We start from the raw sequence: 15,524 nt of genomic DNA on the forward strand, positions 1-15,524 counted from the left end.
GCTTTTGTGTCGAACGATTCAACTAAAAAACTTTTTTGCGTTTTTTTTTTTTATAATTTATAATGAAAGATATTTTTTGTGGGTGGGAAGGAATACCTACACTAATTTATAAACAAAAAATCGCTGGTTAAATTGTTGACAAATTTTCAGTTATCACTGTTCACTAATAATATTATAATTAAACAGGTTTTTGACACACCAACCCATTTTGTTTCACCTGACTGTCATTTTCTTGAAAAAAAACTGAATGTCATTTTTCCTGGCGCCTCGTTGTCTAATACTAAAGCTCTCTTATAAATTTCCCATAAGAAAAAAAAACGTTTTACCCTGTTCCTGTTTTCGTGTGTTATAATTAGCTAATTGTCAATGCCGAATTCCTAAATTGGTTCAAATTCGTCGCATCACAGAACCTCTGTATCCCAAACTGTTTATTAAAAAGGTCTTATGTATTTCAATAGTTGGTTACGTTGATGCATTGTACACCTGTTTCGAGTTTACTGTATTTATGTGCGTCCATGGTAGCTATAGTATTTTACGACTGTTGATTTTGTTGACTGTGCAATAAAGTAGTTTATTGTGTCACGCTGTGTTGTGCGTAAGGTTAAATCAGTGGTTTCCAAATCGGAATGACTTTTCTACTGCCCAAGGAGGGCGAGAGATAATTGGGAATCATTTAGAATTTAATTTTCACTCAGTTGGTAAGCCTTTAAAAAATTTTGGTGTACGATTAGAGTAGGCCTACAATAAATCAAATTATGGATAATTATAGATAGAGCTTGTAGCAGTAAGACGTAGTAGAAATATTAAGTTAATAAAATGTAATACTTAGTGGGAATATCAAAGCCCATATAGAAGTAGGTAGCGATTTGAATGTTTCAAATAAATCCTAGTAATGGTTGAAGGTTTTAGTAATACGTGGCAAGAATGTCAACGCCAGTACAGAAGTGGGTAGCATTTTGTGAACGTTTCGAATATATCCTTAATCATTTTCAACATAGCCATAGAGTTGTTCCAGTAACGTTCGTTGTAACTTTATGGGTGTCGCAATCTATTTATTTTTTTTATGTTCGAGGGCCCCTTTCAAGAATTTAAACAAGACAGACAAATATCGTTGGAGAAACCTAACATAACGTAATGTTTATTATTAAGATGTTGTATATTCTCTCAAGGCAAGAAAAAATACTTTTAATCGTTAAAGACGTCTTGGTATGACGTAGCTTGATATGTGTTGCGTTAAAAAATAGTCTACTTTATCCCTGTTTGATCGCCATTCTCTGGCTAATTTACGAACAGAAAATTCTGATTTTAATTATTTTAAAGTATACATGAAGTCGACAAATCACAATTTTTTTTATTACAACACAAAAACAATAGTTCATGCCTACATAAAAACAAGGTTCATCGCATTGCACAAAATACCGAAAACAAAATGTTGTTGCGCATATAAAGCAATACAAAATATGCGCGCATGACATTAAAAAACATTCAGCTCTACCTCAGGCCACTTATAATTACTAATCGATAAAATAACACCACAAGGTTTAACAAAAACAATATTCGATAACAAGCACTGAAAACAATGGTTCATTGTGCACACATACAATTAGGGTCCATTCATAAAAAAGACCGTTGTCCTTGTCCATGGAAGGCGATAATATTCTTATCGCTCAGACAAGTCAATCAGCTTTTAAACCGAAGGCAGTATCCAGCTGAATGGTTTGAGCTTGCACCGCAGCGCAACCGGTAAAACTCCACGGGCAAAATTTGCAGTTTGTCGCCTCATGGCTGCAGACTGCTGTAGTGGAAAAGGAGAAAAGGGCCTTGGTGTCGTTTCGATGCTATTCCAGCTGGTGACATTTCCGTGTGTTTGGGCTGAGTGAGACAGCAGTGCCAATCCCGGTTTGTTGTGCCACGGATGCTTTTATCGCTGCTGTGCTTGCTGGTTCACTATTGCAATTCGCTTATGTAGAATGTGGCAGTTAGTGCTAGGCTAGCGCATTCAGGCAACTTTATTGCTGATGTGACGCGGCGTTTTTAATTGGAAAGTAAAGCTACAGAGCCGAGTTTGTGCTAACAACAACAGGGCTGTAAACTAAAGCGTTTGTAATATGCACAACTACTATGCCTTGTTTGCATTTATAAATGTAATAAATGCAATCTTAAGAAAGTTATGTTGACGAATTTAACCGTATTCTAGCAGATTAGCATTTCTTTTTGGTTTTCGAAAAAAGCTGAATATTAGGTTTTAATAAGTTCGACAACAGCTAAATTTTAGAAATACAAAATTAAAATGTGGTCTGCGCCGTTGTAAGGGCAAAAATCCAGGGGCAGCTGTTTTACGCTTGTAGCGAGCGAGCCACACGCGTTCGTAGGTAAACAAAAATGAAATCGCCCTATTCTTCTATTTCCATATGTTCCATATGTACCAAAACCTTGCAATGCTTGGTTTACGAGCGTTTCTAGACATATTGAACAGTTTCAGATCAACCTTTTGAAAGATACGTCATGTTGATTGTAATTTGATATTTTCTCGTGTTCTAATCCATTTTCTGATTTTTACTAAAATGCTACTTTGTCCAACGTAATTTTTTTAGTTTCTCCGGTTAAGTTTCAGTCAGTTCTAATCTAATTTGATAAAATTCGTTTTAGAATTGTACCCAAGAAAGTGTATTATTATTATTTCCGTGCTATTTTACAAGTTTCAAATTTCACTTTCTAGTTACCGGTGTCTAGGCGAATGGCTAGCAGAAAGTGAAGTGCCGCTTACAGTGACGTCATAGACGATTACAGCGCAGACGCGAAATTTCTCACAAGACCGCGCGCAATCAAGCCAAGCACGGGACCCGCTGGTTTGAGGGGGTGGGCTTCATTCCACTTTCAGCAGCTATCTGGTGCAAAACTAGCGTAGCGCCCTGTCAATAAAACTGCTGTTTTTTGCTTGACTGGTTGAGTGTTGTTTATGTAAGCAGGCTGCCTCTCTGTCAGTCGGTCTGCGCTTTTAGAGAGCGGCGACTGAGAAACTGGCCGAAACTAAGCATGGCACCGTCGCAAAAGAACGGACAGCAAAAGTCCTTCAAGGAAACCAAGACCCTGGGTAAGTGACTTAAAATGGTTTGGCATACATTTTTGCCCCCGTTGGGGTTTTGCGGTTAATTAGGCTCTAATCAAACCATTTCAAAGTTTAGTTTACATGTCATCGTGACCAAATATTTGCATACTTAATGTAAATAGTTGACCTATTTTACCCTATAATAGCAATTTAAAAATTTACCCTAAAAATTTAGAACCAAGAAAGTCTACGTTTTGATTATATGGCACATTCAATACTGCCACGTTTAACATAGCTTAAGTATGTGTTGTTCACTTTCATAAATTAAAAATAAATTACTTTTAGCGTTTTATACCCAACCTAAGATATGTGATAGCAAATTCGATTTTGGCGTACAGTTAGATTTATCGTATCGGGTAACTTAAATCAAGTTGTTTTGACGGAAGACATTAGACAAATAAATAAAATTGCATGAGTATGAATTTCGTAAAAGCACGTGATTAACTGCCAGCAAATGGTTACAGCGAAGGCAGCTTTAGGCTACAAGCTAATCTAGCCCAAAACACGAATGATTTGTTGACTGGGTGACAGCTTGGGTTGTCTATTTCGTTTTAACTTCAGTCAACAATTCCGCTCGAATTCGAGTAGTCACGATCTCGATTTTAATAACAAAAGGCTGCGTTTTCCAGAAGGCTTAAAGCACGCTTTAAATAATTTATTTCTTACGCGTCCATTTCTTTCCTAAAGGCCAACGTTAAACCAAGGGCTAGGTGGCTTACGCAACAGGTTGTTTTAAAGTTTTAAAACATGTTGTTTCACAGTCACAAGGAAATTGGAAGTGAATGGAATAAGGGAAAAGTTTCCAACTAAAGTACCCGTAAGAGTTGCATGTATTGTATTTCATAAAAAAATAAGTAGAAAAGACCACTTTGTTTTATGTGCTATGTTTCAAATACAGATTTTACAGGAATTAAGTATGTGAAATGTTTTTAACCAATCATTGAGAAATTTACTTTTTGACAGCGAAAATGTGATGGGATTTTCGTTGCACACCATGTAGAACAAAAATTTGTCTTTATTTTTTCTATTTGCCGTGTCTGTGCACCCAAACACACACATTTATTTCCTTTTTAGCTTTTAGATGTCAAAGCAATATATCATTTTAACATTAGCTTAAAACGACCCCCTCTACTGCAGATTATCGTGGAACGTTACAGGAAAGAAAAGTACCTGCCAGTTTTGGACAAAACCAAGTATCTCGTTCCACAAGAAATGACCATGAGTCAGTTTGCAACGATTATCAGGTAAGGTTACAATATCATTCTGTAACGGATTTGTTTATACGTAAATATCGCAAGTGTTTTCGATAACAAACCATTTTAAGATGTTCCGATCGTCGTAATGACCAACAAATAAATCTTTGACTCGTGTAAAAGTTCCATACAGCACAGTCTGTTCCTAGAAGAGTTGTTTATTTCTTGCAACGACTGCCTTAAAGCCGCATGTAGTAAATTGTCAAAGGTAACACACATGCATGTTTGCACATGGACGCCAAGCTTTCACAAAAACAACGCCCTTGTTTAACTACTAGTCCAGTGCTTCCTAAAGAGCTTGCGCCAAGCCATCGTTCGGAAAATCAATTCTAACAATGCTGAGCAGGTGCAAAAAATGTGTTATCGGAAAGATTTGGTTTCGCAATGTTTAGCCGGTTAAACTTAGTGATACAGGATAGAGGCCCCATGAAACAATTTGAGCCAAATTGTATAATACTTTAGCTTATAACGCGCAATCCCGTAATCAATAAATCTCTAAGAATGAACTTCAACTTAATCACTGGTAATTCTTAAGACTATCAATTCCGCTAAAGATCATTCGTTTCTAAAAGAATGAAGTTGAATATGATTTGCTAAACGTTTAAATTAATTATTCCAAGGAATCGTTTAATGTTCCAGAAAAAAACTAAAACCTGCTGAAATAATTTTACTTAACACAAACTTGGGGAAGCGCCACTTTTCTTTTTAAATCACGTCCGTCGTCTACCCATTTATTAGGTTTTAACATGACTTTAACCACTCTCTTTCGGCCATGTTTGTCACCCTCAAATAGCCCCCACTTTAGACGCATAAACAAGAACAACCCAACAAAATGTATAACGTCATGTCGTGTAGAGTTGCACCACGTTGTTTGTTGCCGCCAGTAAACAATGACGTCATATTTCGTGACTCTGTCTATGGCGTTATTGCGGAGGTAAAGTGCGCAGTATTAGAAAGGCATTAAAAACAACGCGTGTTGAAAAGCTCGATTTTGTCTCGGCGAACGTTATTACTTCATGAAAGTTTAACGATGCTAATGAAGTTTCACTTTATGAATTTATCAAATGAGAAAACAAGAAGTTCTGTTAAAAATCCTATTTTAAGACAGGGCATGCCAGCTACGTGATATTATGTTTTAACACCGATATGAAAAATGCCGTCTCAGCGCAATTCTTAATTTTTTGTGTGTGTACAAAGTACAATTCATAAATACTGGATACAACCCCCAGTACAAAATAATCTGTCTGTCCATAAAATGGTAAAAATAAAAAGGGGACAAAAAGGGAACACAAAAACTAACAATGAATTGATTATTGGTGCGCCAAAAGCTATCGCAGACCGAATCTATCGATCAATAATGCAAGCAAGACAGGCTAGAAAAACAACTAGCCTGCAGTGGGGTTCGAACTCACGTCCTCCGGTCATACCGGGACCGTTGCTTTACCAACTGATTTAGAGCAGAGGGGGCGAGTTGAGAAACAAGTTGGCTATAGTTCCTTTCTAGTCTGCCCTGCTTGCATCATAGATCAACAGATTTGGTGAGTCTGCAATGGCTTTCGGTTTGCTGGATACGTAAGCCGTAATCGTTGGTCAAAAAGCAGCTTCAGAATACATTGATCACAGTTGTTAAACACGTTTGTGTATCTATGTTTGTGTATCTTTCATTGATTTATGATGTGGTACTGTAGATCCCTATGTAGCAAGCATTGGCGCATGGTTGTTTGTCTACTTGCTTTCCTTTGAAGATCACAGTGGTTGAACACATATTTGTGCGTATCTATCATTGAATTAATTCTTTATATTTTCTAAAATTAATCACTTCCCCTTTGCCTTACAGGAACCGTATGTGCGTTGGCTCTTCCCAGGCTGTCTACTTCACAGTCAGCAAGCGCCATATGCCAAGCATGTCGATGACCATGGCAGAGATCTACCACGACAATATGGACGAAGACGGCTTCCTCTACATGACCTACGCCTCACAGGAGATGTTTGGATGAACGACTGGCAACTATAGCTGTGCTGATTATAGTTACTATTAATGCTGTTGTTGTTGTATTGTCGGCGACTGAGCGATCTGTTTTAAAGTTTTCGAAGCAAGCGAGAAATCGCTATATTGGAGAACGAATTTTGTATTTATTTTTTGTTTAATATGCCTGTGATAAAGGATTAGTGACCCCGCTATGTAATCTTTATACTGGTCTAATGTTTGATTTAGCCAAATTGATTGGGCTTACTCGGGGCTTACTCTGAGTTAGTGAGTCCGTTCTTATTATTTTTTTTTAAATTCGTTACAAAAACTGCGAACGACGTACACATTCAAATCATGTTAGTTTTCCTACTTTTTTGTGCTTTTTGAATGTTACATGTGTTCACTGCTGTACCTTGATGTTTAGCCGGGTCTACAAGTGGGCAAAACGCAGATTTTACTGCGCGAATGTCCCGAGTATTGCTATACATTTGCATAGCGAAATGATGCTCCACTGTTCACAGATATTTTCAAACGTTTTTGGTGAATCGTGTGACCGCCAAACTGTGGATGTATTTTAATGCAAATTGCTTCAAAATTCCGGTAGTCTTGGCAAAAGAGCCAATCGGTTTTTCTATTGCTTTGTGGCTTTTTCACACTTGCAGTCGTAAACGCTACATTCCGTCTAAGAAAAACATACTGTTTGCTTAAAGACCGCACGGTTTTAAGAGAGCATTGCGCCTAAAATCAAGTCGGAAGTGAAACGTTATGTTAGAATTAAAGTAACACTGTGATTTTTCTTATTTCGGACGGCCTACAAAGCATGCATTCACATTGCGTTTTCATAATTCTGTTAACCTTCGACAATACACTGACGTCAATAAAATTATAATTCCCTTGCGTGATGTGCAATCTGACATACAGTTCGTAACTTGCTTTGTGACTTTTTAAGCACAGAAGAAGCCAGAGATAGTTTCCTCTCGAGAAGTATACAGACAAAAGCGGAAACCAGGAAAAGTAAATTGATTAGAATTATTTACGATTTTTGTTTTACGAATTTTTACTACCGCTAGGTGATGGTAGAGAAGTATGTGATTAATTACGTATTAAAGGCACTATTGCACCCTCGGGCCGTAAGTGTTAAGTTGAACCTTGCTTCTTTCAAAACGAGTTCACAAATTCACAATAACTAACGTGGATATAGTTGCAGACCTCTTAAAGAATAAAGTAAAGCAGCAAATAGCGTTACAGGCACATAACGTGTATCAGATACAATTTACAAATTGCTACTAATAGCACACCGAAAGTCATCGCGGACAAACCGAATCTTTTCATCAATGTTGCAAACAAGAGTGGATAGAAAACAACTAGCCTGCGGTTAGTTTAGAACTCACTACCTTCGGCCATAGCGGGACCGTCGCTTTACCAACTGAGCAACACAAGCTCCAAAGGAAGGCCACAGTTATTATGCGCGCCTTTAATTGAATAGTAAGGTACTGTAAATACCATTCAATATAAATTTTCTTGAAATAACAGAATGCATCAAGCATTAGCGTCACGTTTGTTTCTCGACCCCTCTGAGCCTCTGCTAGGACGCCACGTTTAGACGTAACTTTGTGACAAAAATCGCTGCGTTCCTGTAGAAAATTATTCTACTTTCATTTTTTCGATTTAAACTAGAAATATTAGTTTTTACTTTAAAATTTATCTAAGGGAAGTTTTCCTTGCTTGCCTTTTCGTATCTGAACCTCAGTTTTAAAGATACTAAATCTCTTTGCTCAGTTGTGTAAAAAAAATTCTTAACGCTATCTTTTAAGATTTCTATGAAAATATTTAACAACATTTATGATTTGGCGGGAATGAAAAATGTAAAGACATTTCGTTTTGTGATTGTGTGTTAAGTTAAAAGTAAGCAAAAGTTTTGGCGCTGGTACTACCACATTTTTGTCCAGGAATTGATATTGCCAACATTATTTGGGTTAGGGTGTGAGTTAGCATTTGGTTGTGGCTGGGGGTGTTTTATTATATTTATCAATTAATAATAATACTTGACTGACCGTCCTTAACCCATTACCCAAACGCTAAGACGCACCCTAACCCAAATATTGTTCGTTGTGCAAAAATTGTAGGCCAGCGCCAAAGCTTTTTTAGCGCTGCAAACTTATGATGTAATCTACCCTTTCCTTAACCATAGGAATACCACGTTTTGGGAACTAAAAATTGCGACATTTCTAATTCATTAGTCCATTCCTACTCCATTTCATAATTTGTGGTGCCGCAAGTTTGTTTGGCCGAAATCCCCATTGGACTATATAAAAATATATATATATATATATATATATATATATATATATATATACACTTTTTTTTTTTTAATTCACTAGACCGGGGGTGGTCTAGAATCAACAATTGTTATTGCTTAACGTACTCAAATGATAACCCTCACCCAAGTAATGTTTGTTGTTGTATAATTCTAGACTAGACCAACGCTGACCGCAGGAATCCTTTCACACCAAAAAACTTCACCAGCGCAGTAAAGTATTCCACACCAAAAACTTTGGCGGACAGGCAAATTGGGGCCAATTGGGTTGTGAATAATAAAAGATTTTGTAAACTGACAATGCCAGTGTGGTCATTCAATTTGAAAAAGCTGGCGAGTGTAGAAGAAATATAGGCGCTGGTCTAGAATCCTACCACAACGAAACACCATTTGGGTTAGGGTGCGGGTTAGCGTTTGGGTTAAGGTGGGTCAAGTATTATTATTAAACAAAGAATATAATAATACTTGACTCACCCACACCCGAACGCTAACCCACACCCTAACTCAAATTTTGTGCGTTGATTTTAGAACTGTGGTAGGATTCTAGACTAGCGCCGAAATATATATTCTCTGAGCAGTGTATACAAAATGTATATATTCCCCTGGCTTACTTACAAAAGTCTTATCCGATGTTTCTCTTGTTTCATAGAGTTGTTTTGTGTAGTTATATATTTTCTATTAAAATCGATCAATATGAGTCTTTGGGTGGACAAGCATCGGCCAAAATCTCTATCAAAGCTTGATTTCCACCTCAAGCAAGCTGAGAACCTGAAAAGACTCGTCAAAGTCGGTGATTTTCCACATCTCATGGTGTACGGCCCACCTGGAGCAGGTATGAATTTGTAAAATCTTTTTTTTCTACCACTTTTAGGATTTTTTGTAGGCTTTTTTTGGATTTTAAGCGGGTTACAGTTTAGGTTTGAGTGGCCAAAGTGTTAATATATCTATTTCCTCAGTTTGCAATATCATTTTTGACAACTGCTTTCGTTTACTGTATCTAAAGAAAAATTGGTAGAATTGTAGACCAACGCCCTTTTTTAAATATCTTTTATGTTCAGTTAGGTAGATGACTGCTTGATTTAAACTTTTTTTATGAAAATGTTTACGGGACCTGCTTTTTTAGCTACCCTTACGCCAGGTTGGAAAGTTTGGCCTGCGCGGGGGATTTATCCCCCACGCAGTGCACTTTCAACCGCGGTCACAGCCGCGCATTTTATAGAAAATGTGTTCAGGCGCGCAAATCTAGCTCGAGCAAACGCGCAAAACTTCAGCCGCGTGAACTTCTGTATGAAACTTAACAAGCACAAAAAAAATTGGCGGGCCGCATACCGAAGCTGCATAACATTTTTTAACGCTAGTCTATAAGACGTATATAATATAATGCATCATATAGAATCCCCTGCGAAACGCCAAAAAACGCACAGTTCGGCGTTTTGGTCATGCATCGGTGGACAACGGTCACGTACATACTGACGTCAAATTAGGCAATATCGAGTAATATTGCATATTAAATGCTACACTATCCAGCTTTTTAAATATTTACCTGCGCACTGCGCCCGCACACCAACCCAAAATTGCGCAGTGATTCAAGTATTCTATTAACGCTGTAAGTTTAATATAAATTCGCAATTTACAACTTTCAGTAGCCTAATGGTTTATTTTCAGCCGCGCAAGTTCAAGTCGAAATTTTATTTTCAGCCGCGCATCTTTTCAGCTGCAAAACATCTCCCCCGCGCAATATCCAAAGTTTCCAATCTGGCCCTTACGCTTTAAGTTTAGGTTGAAAAACTTCTGTACAGTTAGAGATAAAAATGTAATGACAATGATTTATTTTTGGTAGTGAAGGCAGTGGTTTTTAAACTTTTTTCTCTTGCTCATAGCAGAAAATAAAAATTAGTAGCTGTAGTTTTTTTATAACAGTAATTTTGAATGGGCATGTTAGAATAAAATATTATTATACAAGCATTCAAGTATACCAATTGAGCTTATATAGAAAATAGAATAATTGCTGGACGCTTTTGAAAATTAAAACAACACACCAGAGTGTTGCAACACACAGTTAGAGAATCTTTAATTAAAGGCAATAGAAAGCAGATGTTGATATATTGTTTTTATTTACAAACATTTGCACTTAATAAAATAGTTTCATTACTTGCTTTCTATTCATTCTAAAGCCTAACTTGTATTGTACCCAAAACCTTGTAAATGCTTTAGTAATATTATGGACTGTTGTTGACTGTTTTATTATCTAAAGGCCAACTGATTTTCAGGAAAGAAAACCAGAATCATGTGTCTGCTGAAAGAGTTATATGGCTCAGGGGTAGAAAGGCTGCGAATCGAAAAGCACACGTTTACAACCCCATCCAAAAAACGACTGGAAATAGCCACCCTGGCTAGCAACTATCATATTGAGGTCACACCAAGCGATGCAGGCTTTTATGATCGGTAAGTTTATAAAGTATAAAATTGTGGAAAATTCACAGTAAGACAATTATTTATTCACAGTAAATAAACAGTAATTCACTAATTTACTTCTGGAATATATCAGTAATATAGACTCTGTAGTGAAGAAAAATCTGACTTTTTAAAATATATATACAGTAATAATGATTGTCATTTTAGCGTAACTGGGCCCTTATGTAGCACACACTGATCAGATGGTGCCGGTTAATCTTTGGTAAAATACAGGCAAAACAACACTGTGAGAAAATTTATATTTAAAACATATTTTCAACTTATTTTTTGCAATTTTTCTGTCCTTTATTTAGAGTTGTAATTCAAGAACTTATAAAGACAGTTGCTCAATCAAATCCACTGGATTCTTCATCTCAGAAACATTTTAAGGTAACTATTGGTCGATTGCCAATGAAATATAGATAACTACAATTTGTGGTGTTTCAACACTGTCAATGGTTGAAATGCCTTATCTGACGCGCTTAGGATATACTACTACAGACAAAGCAAAAGTAATTTATGTACGCTAGCAATTATGTACTGATAAAAACATTTAATTATGCAGATCAGTGTGTTGTGTTAAATTTTGCATGATTACACTTATGTCACTTACCAGTAATTTTTATCTTCACAACTAAATTTTATATAAGCAAGCAGTGTGTTTTGTAATAATAAATTTTAATGGGGTCTTCATTTTTAAAAAGCCAGAGGGAAATACAATGCACTATGCTAACAGTTGGTAACAACATGTTTCAATACCTGGATTATAAGGGCCATCTGTATATCAAAATGATTAAATACTTTTAACATGCTTTCAGGTAATTATTCTGACTGAGGTTGATCGATTGACGCGAGATGCCCAACATGCTCTGAGAAGAACGATGGAAAAATACATAAACTCGTGTCGCCTCATACTTTATTGCAACTCTACCAGTAAGGTAGGTTAATAAATATTCTTCCAAACAATGTTTATTCTCCCAATCTCTTATTTGTATCTGTGGGTAACTGGTAACAGCAAAGTCTTTATATCATTGAAATTATATGTCTTAAAAATTGTCTTTGAATAGTTGTAGTAAGAATATCAAAGTTCATACAGAAGTTGGTATCATTTTGAACGTTTTGAATGATTTACCTTTCTTTTTTCTTTGAATAGTGTTTGAATTTATTTTATTTAGAAGTTATGTATCAGGGCAGTGCATTGAGAAAGAAACAATTTTAAACCTATTTTTAATCGTGTTGACCATAGCCCTAACATTTATACTTTTTTGTGTTCAAATTATATGTTATATTATCATGAGTGCCGCAAAATGTGTTCTTACTTTCAAAGGGAACCACAATATGAAAAAATTGAAAGTCAGTAACCATGACTTTGTAAAATTGCTTTAATTTGGCAATTAAGGTGATTCCGGCTATTCGAAGCAGATGCCTTGCTTTAAGAGTTCCCGCCCCTTCTGAAGAAGAAATAATCAAGATTCTGACTGCCGTTTGCAAAAAGAAGGGCATAAAATTGCCACCAGAGCTTGCAAAAAGGTTTCTGATTTACTTAGTCTAAGCTTGGGTTTCGTTACCAGCAAATGTATTTCTTCTTGTGTGCTTTGTAATTGAGTACTATCAGCAATCTTTCAATGCTAGGGTAGGTATCTTTGACGATTCGATACCAAATTAGTTTCAGTCATGGTTTGTGACCTAGATAGCATATACACCATAAAAAGTAAGTAAGTCATTGTTGGAATCGAACAAGCAAAATAAATGAATTCAAAATGTTTAAAGGTATTTTTTTAATTTGCTTAAGAAATTTTTGAGTTGTTAACCTACTATTTGCTGATAAATTCACCTTTTACAGAAAAAAATCACTGCATTGGATCCAAATCATGGCTAAAATTCTATATCAAATTGGTATCGGACCGGCACCGATACCACCCTTAGTATCGGAGTATCGGCTCCGATTTCATATTTTCGAACAACCGTTCGTTGTCTGACAACGTCTCATTCTCAAGAGTAATATATTTTTTTTCTGAAGGCTCGGTACCTCAGCGGCGGTAGGGTTAGCAATTTGCTAACCCTCCCTTTGGTGTGGGCTCATATTGCCCCGTTTGTTTGTTTATTTTATTAAACTGGTATAGAAGTTTAAACAATATTACGAATACGCCTAGTCGCCCTAGAGTATTTTCTCAGAGTAATAGTACTCTGCTCTAACTTTGTTTAGGATAACGACTGCCTCCAAGCGAAACTTACGACGCGCCCTTCTCATGTGTGAAACGTGCCGTGTGCAACAGTTTCCATTCACACCTGACCAAGTCATTATGGATCCAGATTGGGAGGTAACGTTTCATTTAGAAAGTTTTTTACGCGTCATGTAAGTCGAAACGTTGGTAGAAAATAATATATATTGCCAGAGGAACCTGTTTTAACTATACCCGATATTTTGAACAAAATGTATCGCCATCCGATACCAAATGACGTCATTTCTATGCTAAGACAAGCAAAATAATAAAGACAAGCAAAAATAACGGTATTTTTTTCCAGGTTTAACTAATTGAGTTTAGTTACCTCGAATTGTTTTTCATTAATTCTAGTATCAAAAGAGTATATGTTGTAGTCCTCCTCCTCTTGGCTCAACGTGTCGTTCGATGAATGTTAGAATTTACAGTCGGCGTAATTAGCAACCGGTGATAATTTTGTAGTGCTAATTAAGCACGTAACAGTATACTAACACCGATACTAACATTTGACATCGGTTTTCGACTCAAATGCACTTTCCGGACACCTCTACTAAAAAGTATAGCCCCATAACTTGAAAGCACCAGCCTCTTTTGTTACCAATTTTATTTATCTTATATTGACATATTACATTGTACCTCTATGCGGCTTTATAAGTGCTTAATAACACCTCTTGCCGAATTCTAGTGCTGATGATATTGTCCCTTGCTTACCTATTAGCGAGACCTCTCTTTCGTGAAATTTAGAGGTTTATGTTGTCTTTGATTTTTCCGAAAAGATCTACCTTCGAGAAACCGCCAACGCCATTGTTTCGGAACAAAGCCCGAAGCGCCTTCTCGAAGTTCGACAAAGACTCTACGAACTTTTGACCCGGTGCATTCCCGCCGACATTATTATGAAGGTACAAACCGAGTGCGATTTTGTACAGAGCACTAAGTTTAACTGAAAGCAAGTCGAAGTTTTTTTTTTAGTTTGAAATGTTTTTTATGGCGCAGTTTGACAAAAATTCCTTTATACATTTGTTTTAATTTTTGCCGTTTTTTATGTGCATTTCACTGCCAATTTGGATGGCGGATAGTATGAAAGCCTAGATTGCACACTGTGACGCATATATGGACCGGGTGTAGTTAGAAAAAGCGTGGAAACTCGATTATTTTGCCACAAAACCCGCTTATCGACAAACCACTCCGGATGAGAGCTTAGCTTCAGACAAGAGCATCCCCTTGAAGGGCTATATTAAATGGCCGGCTCCCTTTAAGGGCCTTTGTACTATAGTGAGAAACACGTTAGAATAACAAATCGATTGAACCCTATCATTTTTTAGGTTAAGGAACTTTAACGAACTCTGACAATATATATATATTTTATCTAAAAGGTAGTTGCCGTTGTTAGGTAAGAACTAAATTATACTACGATCAACGGGGTTATTGTATTAACTCAGAGCTTATAGCAATAATAAATTTAAAATACGGTTATTTAGAGTTATTCTAACAGAAATGTTTGCCGGATGAAAATCCGTCCGCCAATCGTAAATTGTATTCTTCGCGTTTTTTTAGAGGTTTACTGATAACTTTCGTAAGATGTCATACTTCGTACCATGTTAAATAACAAAAAAAACGCTTGTTAATTTTGCGGCCCACCCAGGGGATCTATACCGAGCTGATGCACAACTGCGACGGGACGGTGAAGACTCAAATCACGCAGCTGGTTGCAGAGTACGAACATCGAACGCACGTCGGACAGAAGCCCATCTACCACATCGAGGCATTCGTGGCCAAGTTTATGAGCGTATACAAGCAATTTATGGAAGAAGGGCTGGATGCTATGATGTTCTGATTCGACCGCTGACCCCCTGGATTTTTTTATTTTTTTTTGCGGAGTTGTTAATGCAGCCACAGAGAGTTCAGACCTCAATTTTTGGGAATTTTTTTAGGGGAATTTGTTTTCACGTTTTGAAAAGTCTTTGAAAAACCATATGTTGTTCCAAAATGTTTTAATATTTTTTTAAATTTATTCTATGTCCAGTTTAAGTTGTGTATCCAGAAAGAAAAAAAACCTACAAACTTTTAGAAAACCCTACAAACTTTGAAAACGTTGTAAGAATGTCAAAATGATGCCTACTTCTGTATGGGCTTTGATATTCTTACTACGTCTTTCTACGGCTTCCAGCCATTATGCTCCAAAGTTTCTGTGAAAAGTGTT

General features: G+C 36.7%; 2 protein-coding genes across 3 annotated transcripts; both read left to right on the forward strand.

Annotated features, from left to right (window-relative positions):
• Positions 1-2,074: 2,074 nt before the first annotated feature.
• Positions 2,075-6,580, forward strand: LOC146131904 (microtubule-associated protein 1 light chain 3 gamma-like). 2 transcript variants are annotated; one of them, XM_083396762.1, is made up of 4 exons: positions 2,078-3,094; positions 3,871-3,926; positions 4,247-4,353; positions 6,200-6,580. In XM_083396762.1, the coding sequence occupies exons 1-4, from the start codon at positions 3,037-3,039 to the stop codon at positions 6,357-6,359; spliced, it is 381 nt and encodes a 126-aa protein (XP_083252888.1). In that variant the 5' UTR covers positions 2,078-3,036; the 3' UTR covers positions 6,360-6,580. The 2 variants fall into 2 exon arrangements, with proteins under 2 accessions (XP_083252889.1, XP_083252888.1); XM_083396763.1 differs by lacking the exon at positions 3,871-3,926 and having other exon boundaries at positions 2,075-3,094.
• A 2,726-nt stretch (positions 6,581-9,306) lies between these two features.
• On the forward strand, positions 9,307-15,190 carry LOC146131905 (replication factor C subunit 3-like). Its single transcript, XM_083396639.1, has 8 exons — positions 9,307-9,480; positions 10,919-11,093; positions 11,417-11,492; positions 11,921-12,040; positions 12,502-12,632; positions 13,309-13,423; positions 14,101-14,223; positions 14,967-15,190. The coding sequence occupies exons 1-8, from the start codon at positions 9,342-9,344 to the stop codon at positions 15,156-15,158; spliced, it is 1,071 nt and encodes a 356-aa protein (XP_083252765.1). The 5' UTR covers positions 9,307-9,341; the 3' UTR covers positions 15,159-15,190.
• Positions 15,191-15,524: the final 334 nt, after the last annotated feature.

This window comes from Ascidiella aspersa, chromosome 9 (assembly GCF_963924565.1).
Source record: "Ascidiella aspersa chromosome 9, kaAscAspe10.2, whole genome shotgun sequence".
In the NCBI taxonomy this organism is placed as follows: Eukaryota; Metazoa; Chordata; class Ascidiacea; order Phlebobranchia; family Ascidiidae; genus Ascidiella; species Ascidiella aspersa.

Coding starts and splice junctions, on each gene's coding strand:
- LOC146131904 (XM_083396762.1), top strand. CDS start 3,037: ATGGCACCGTCGCAAAAGAACGGACAGCAAAAGTCCTTCAAGGAAACC. Junction 3,095..3,870: donor CAAGGAAACCAAGACCCTGG/GTAAGTGACTTA, acceptor GTTGTTTCACAG/TCACAAGGAAATTGGAAGTG. Junction 3,927..4,246: donor AGTTTCCAACTAAAGTACCC/GTAAGAGTTGCA, acceptor CCTCTACTGCAG/ATTATCGTGGAACGTTACAG.
- LOC146131905 (XM_083396639.1), top strand. CDS start 9,342: ATGAGTCTTTGGGTGGACAAGCATCGGCCAAAATCTCTATCAAAGCTT. Junction 9,481..10,918: donor GTACGGCCCACCTGGAGCAG/GTATGAATTTGT, acceptor ACTGATTTTCAG/GAAAGAAAACCAGAATCATG. Junction 14,224..14,966: donor CCGCCGACATTATTATGAAG/GTACAAACCGAG, acceptor CGGCCCACCCAG/GGGATCTATACCGAGCTGAT.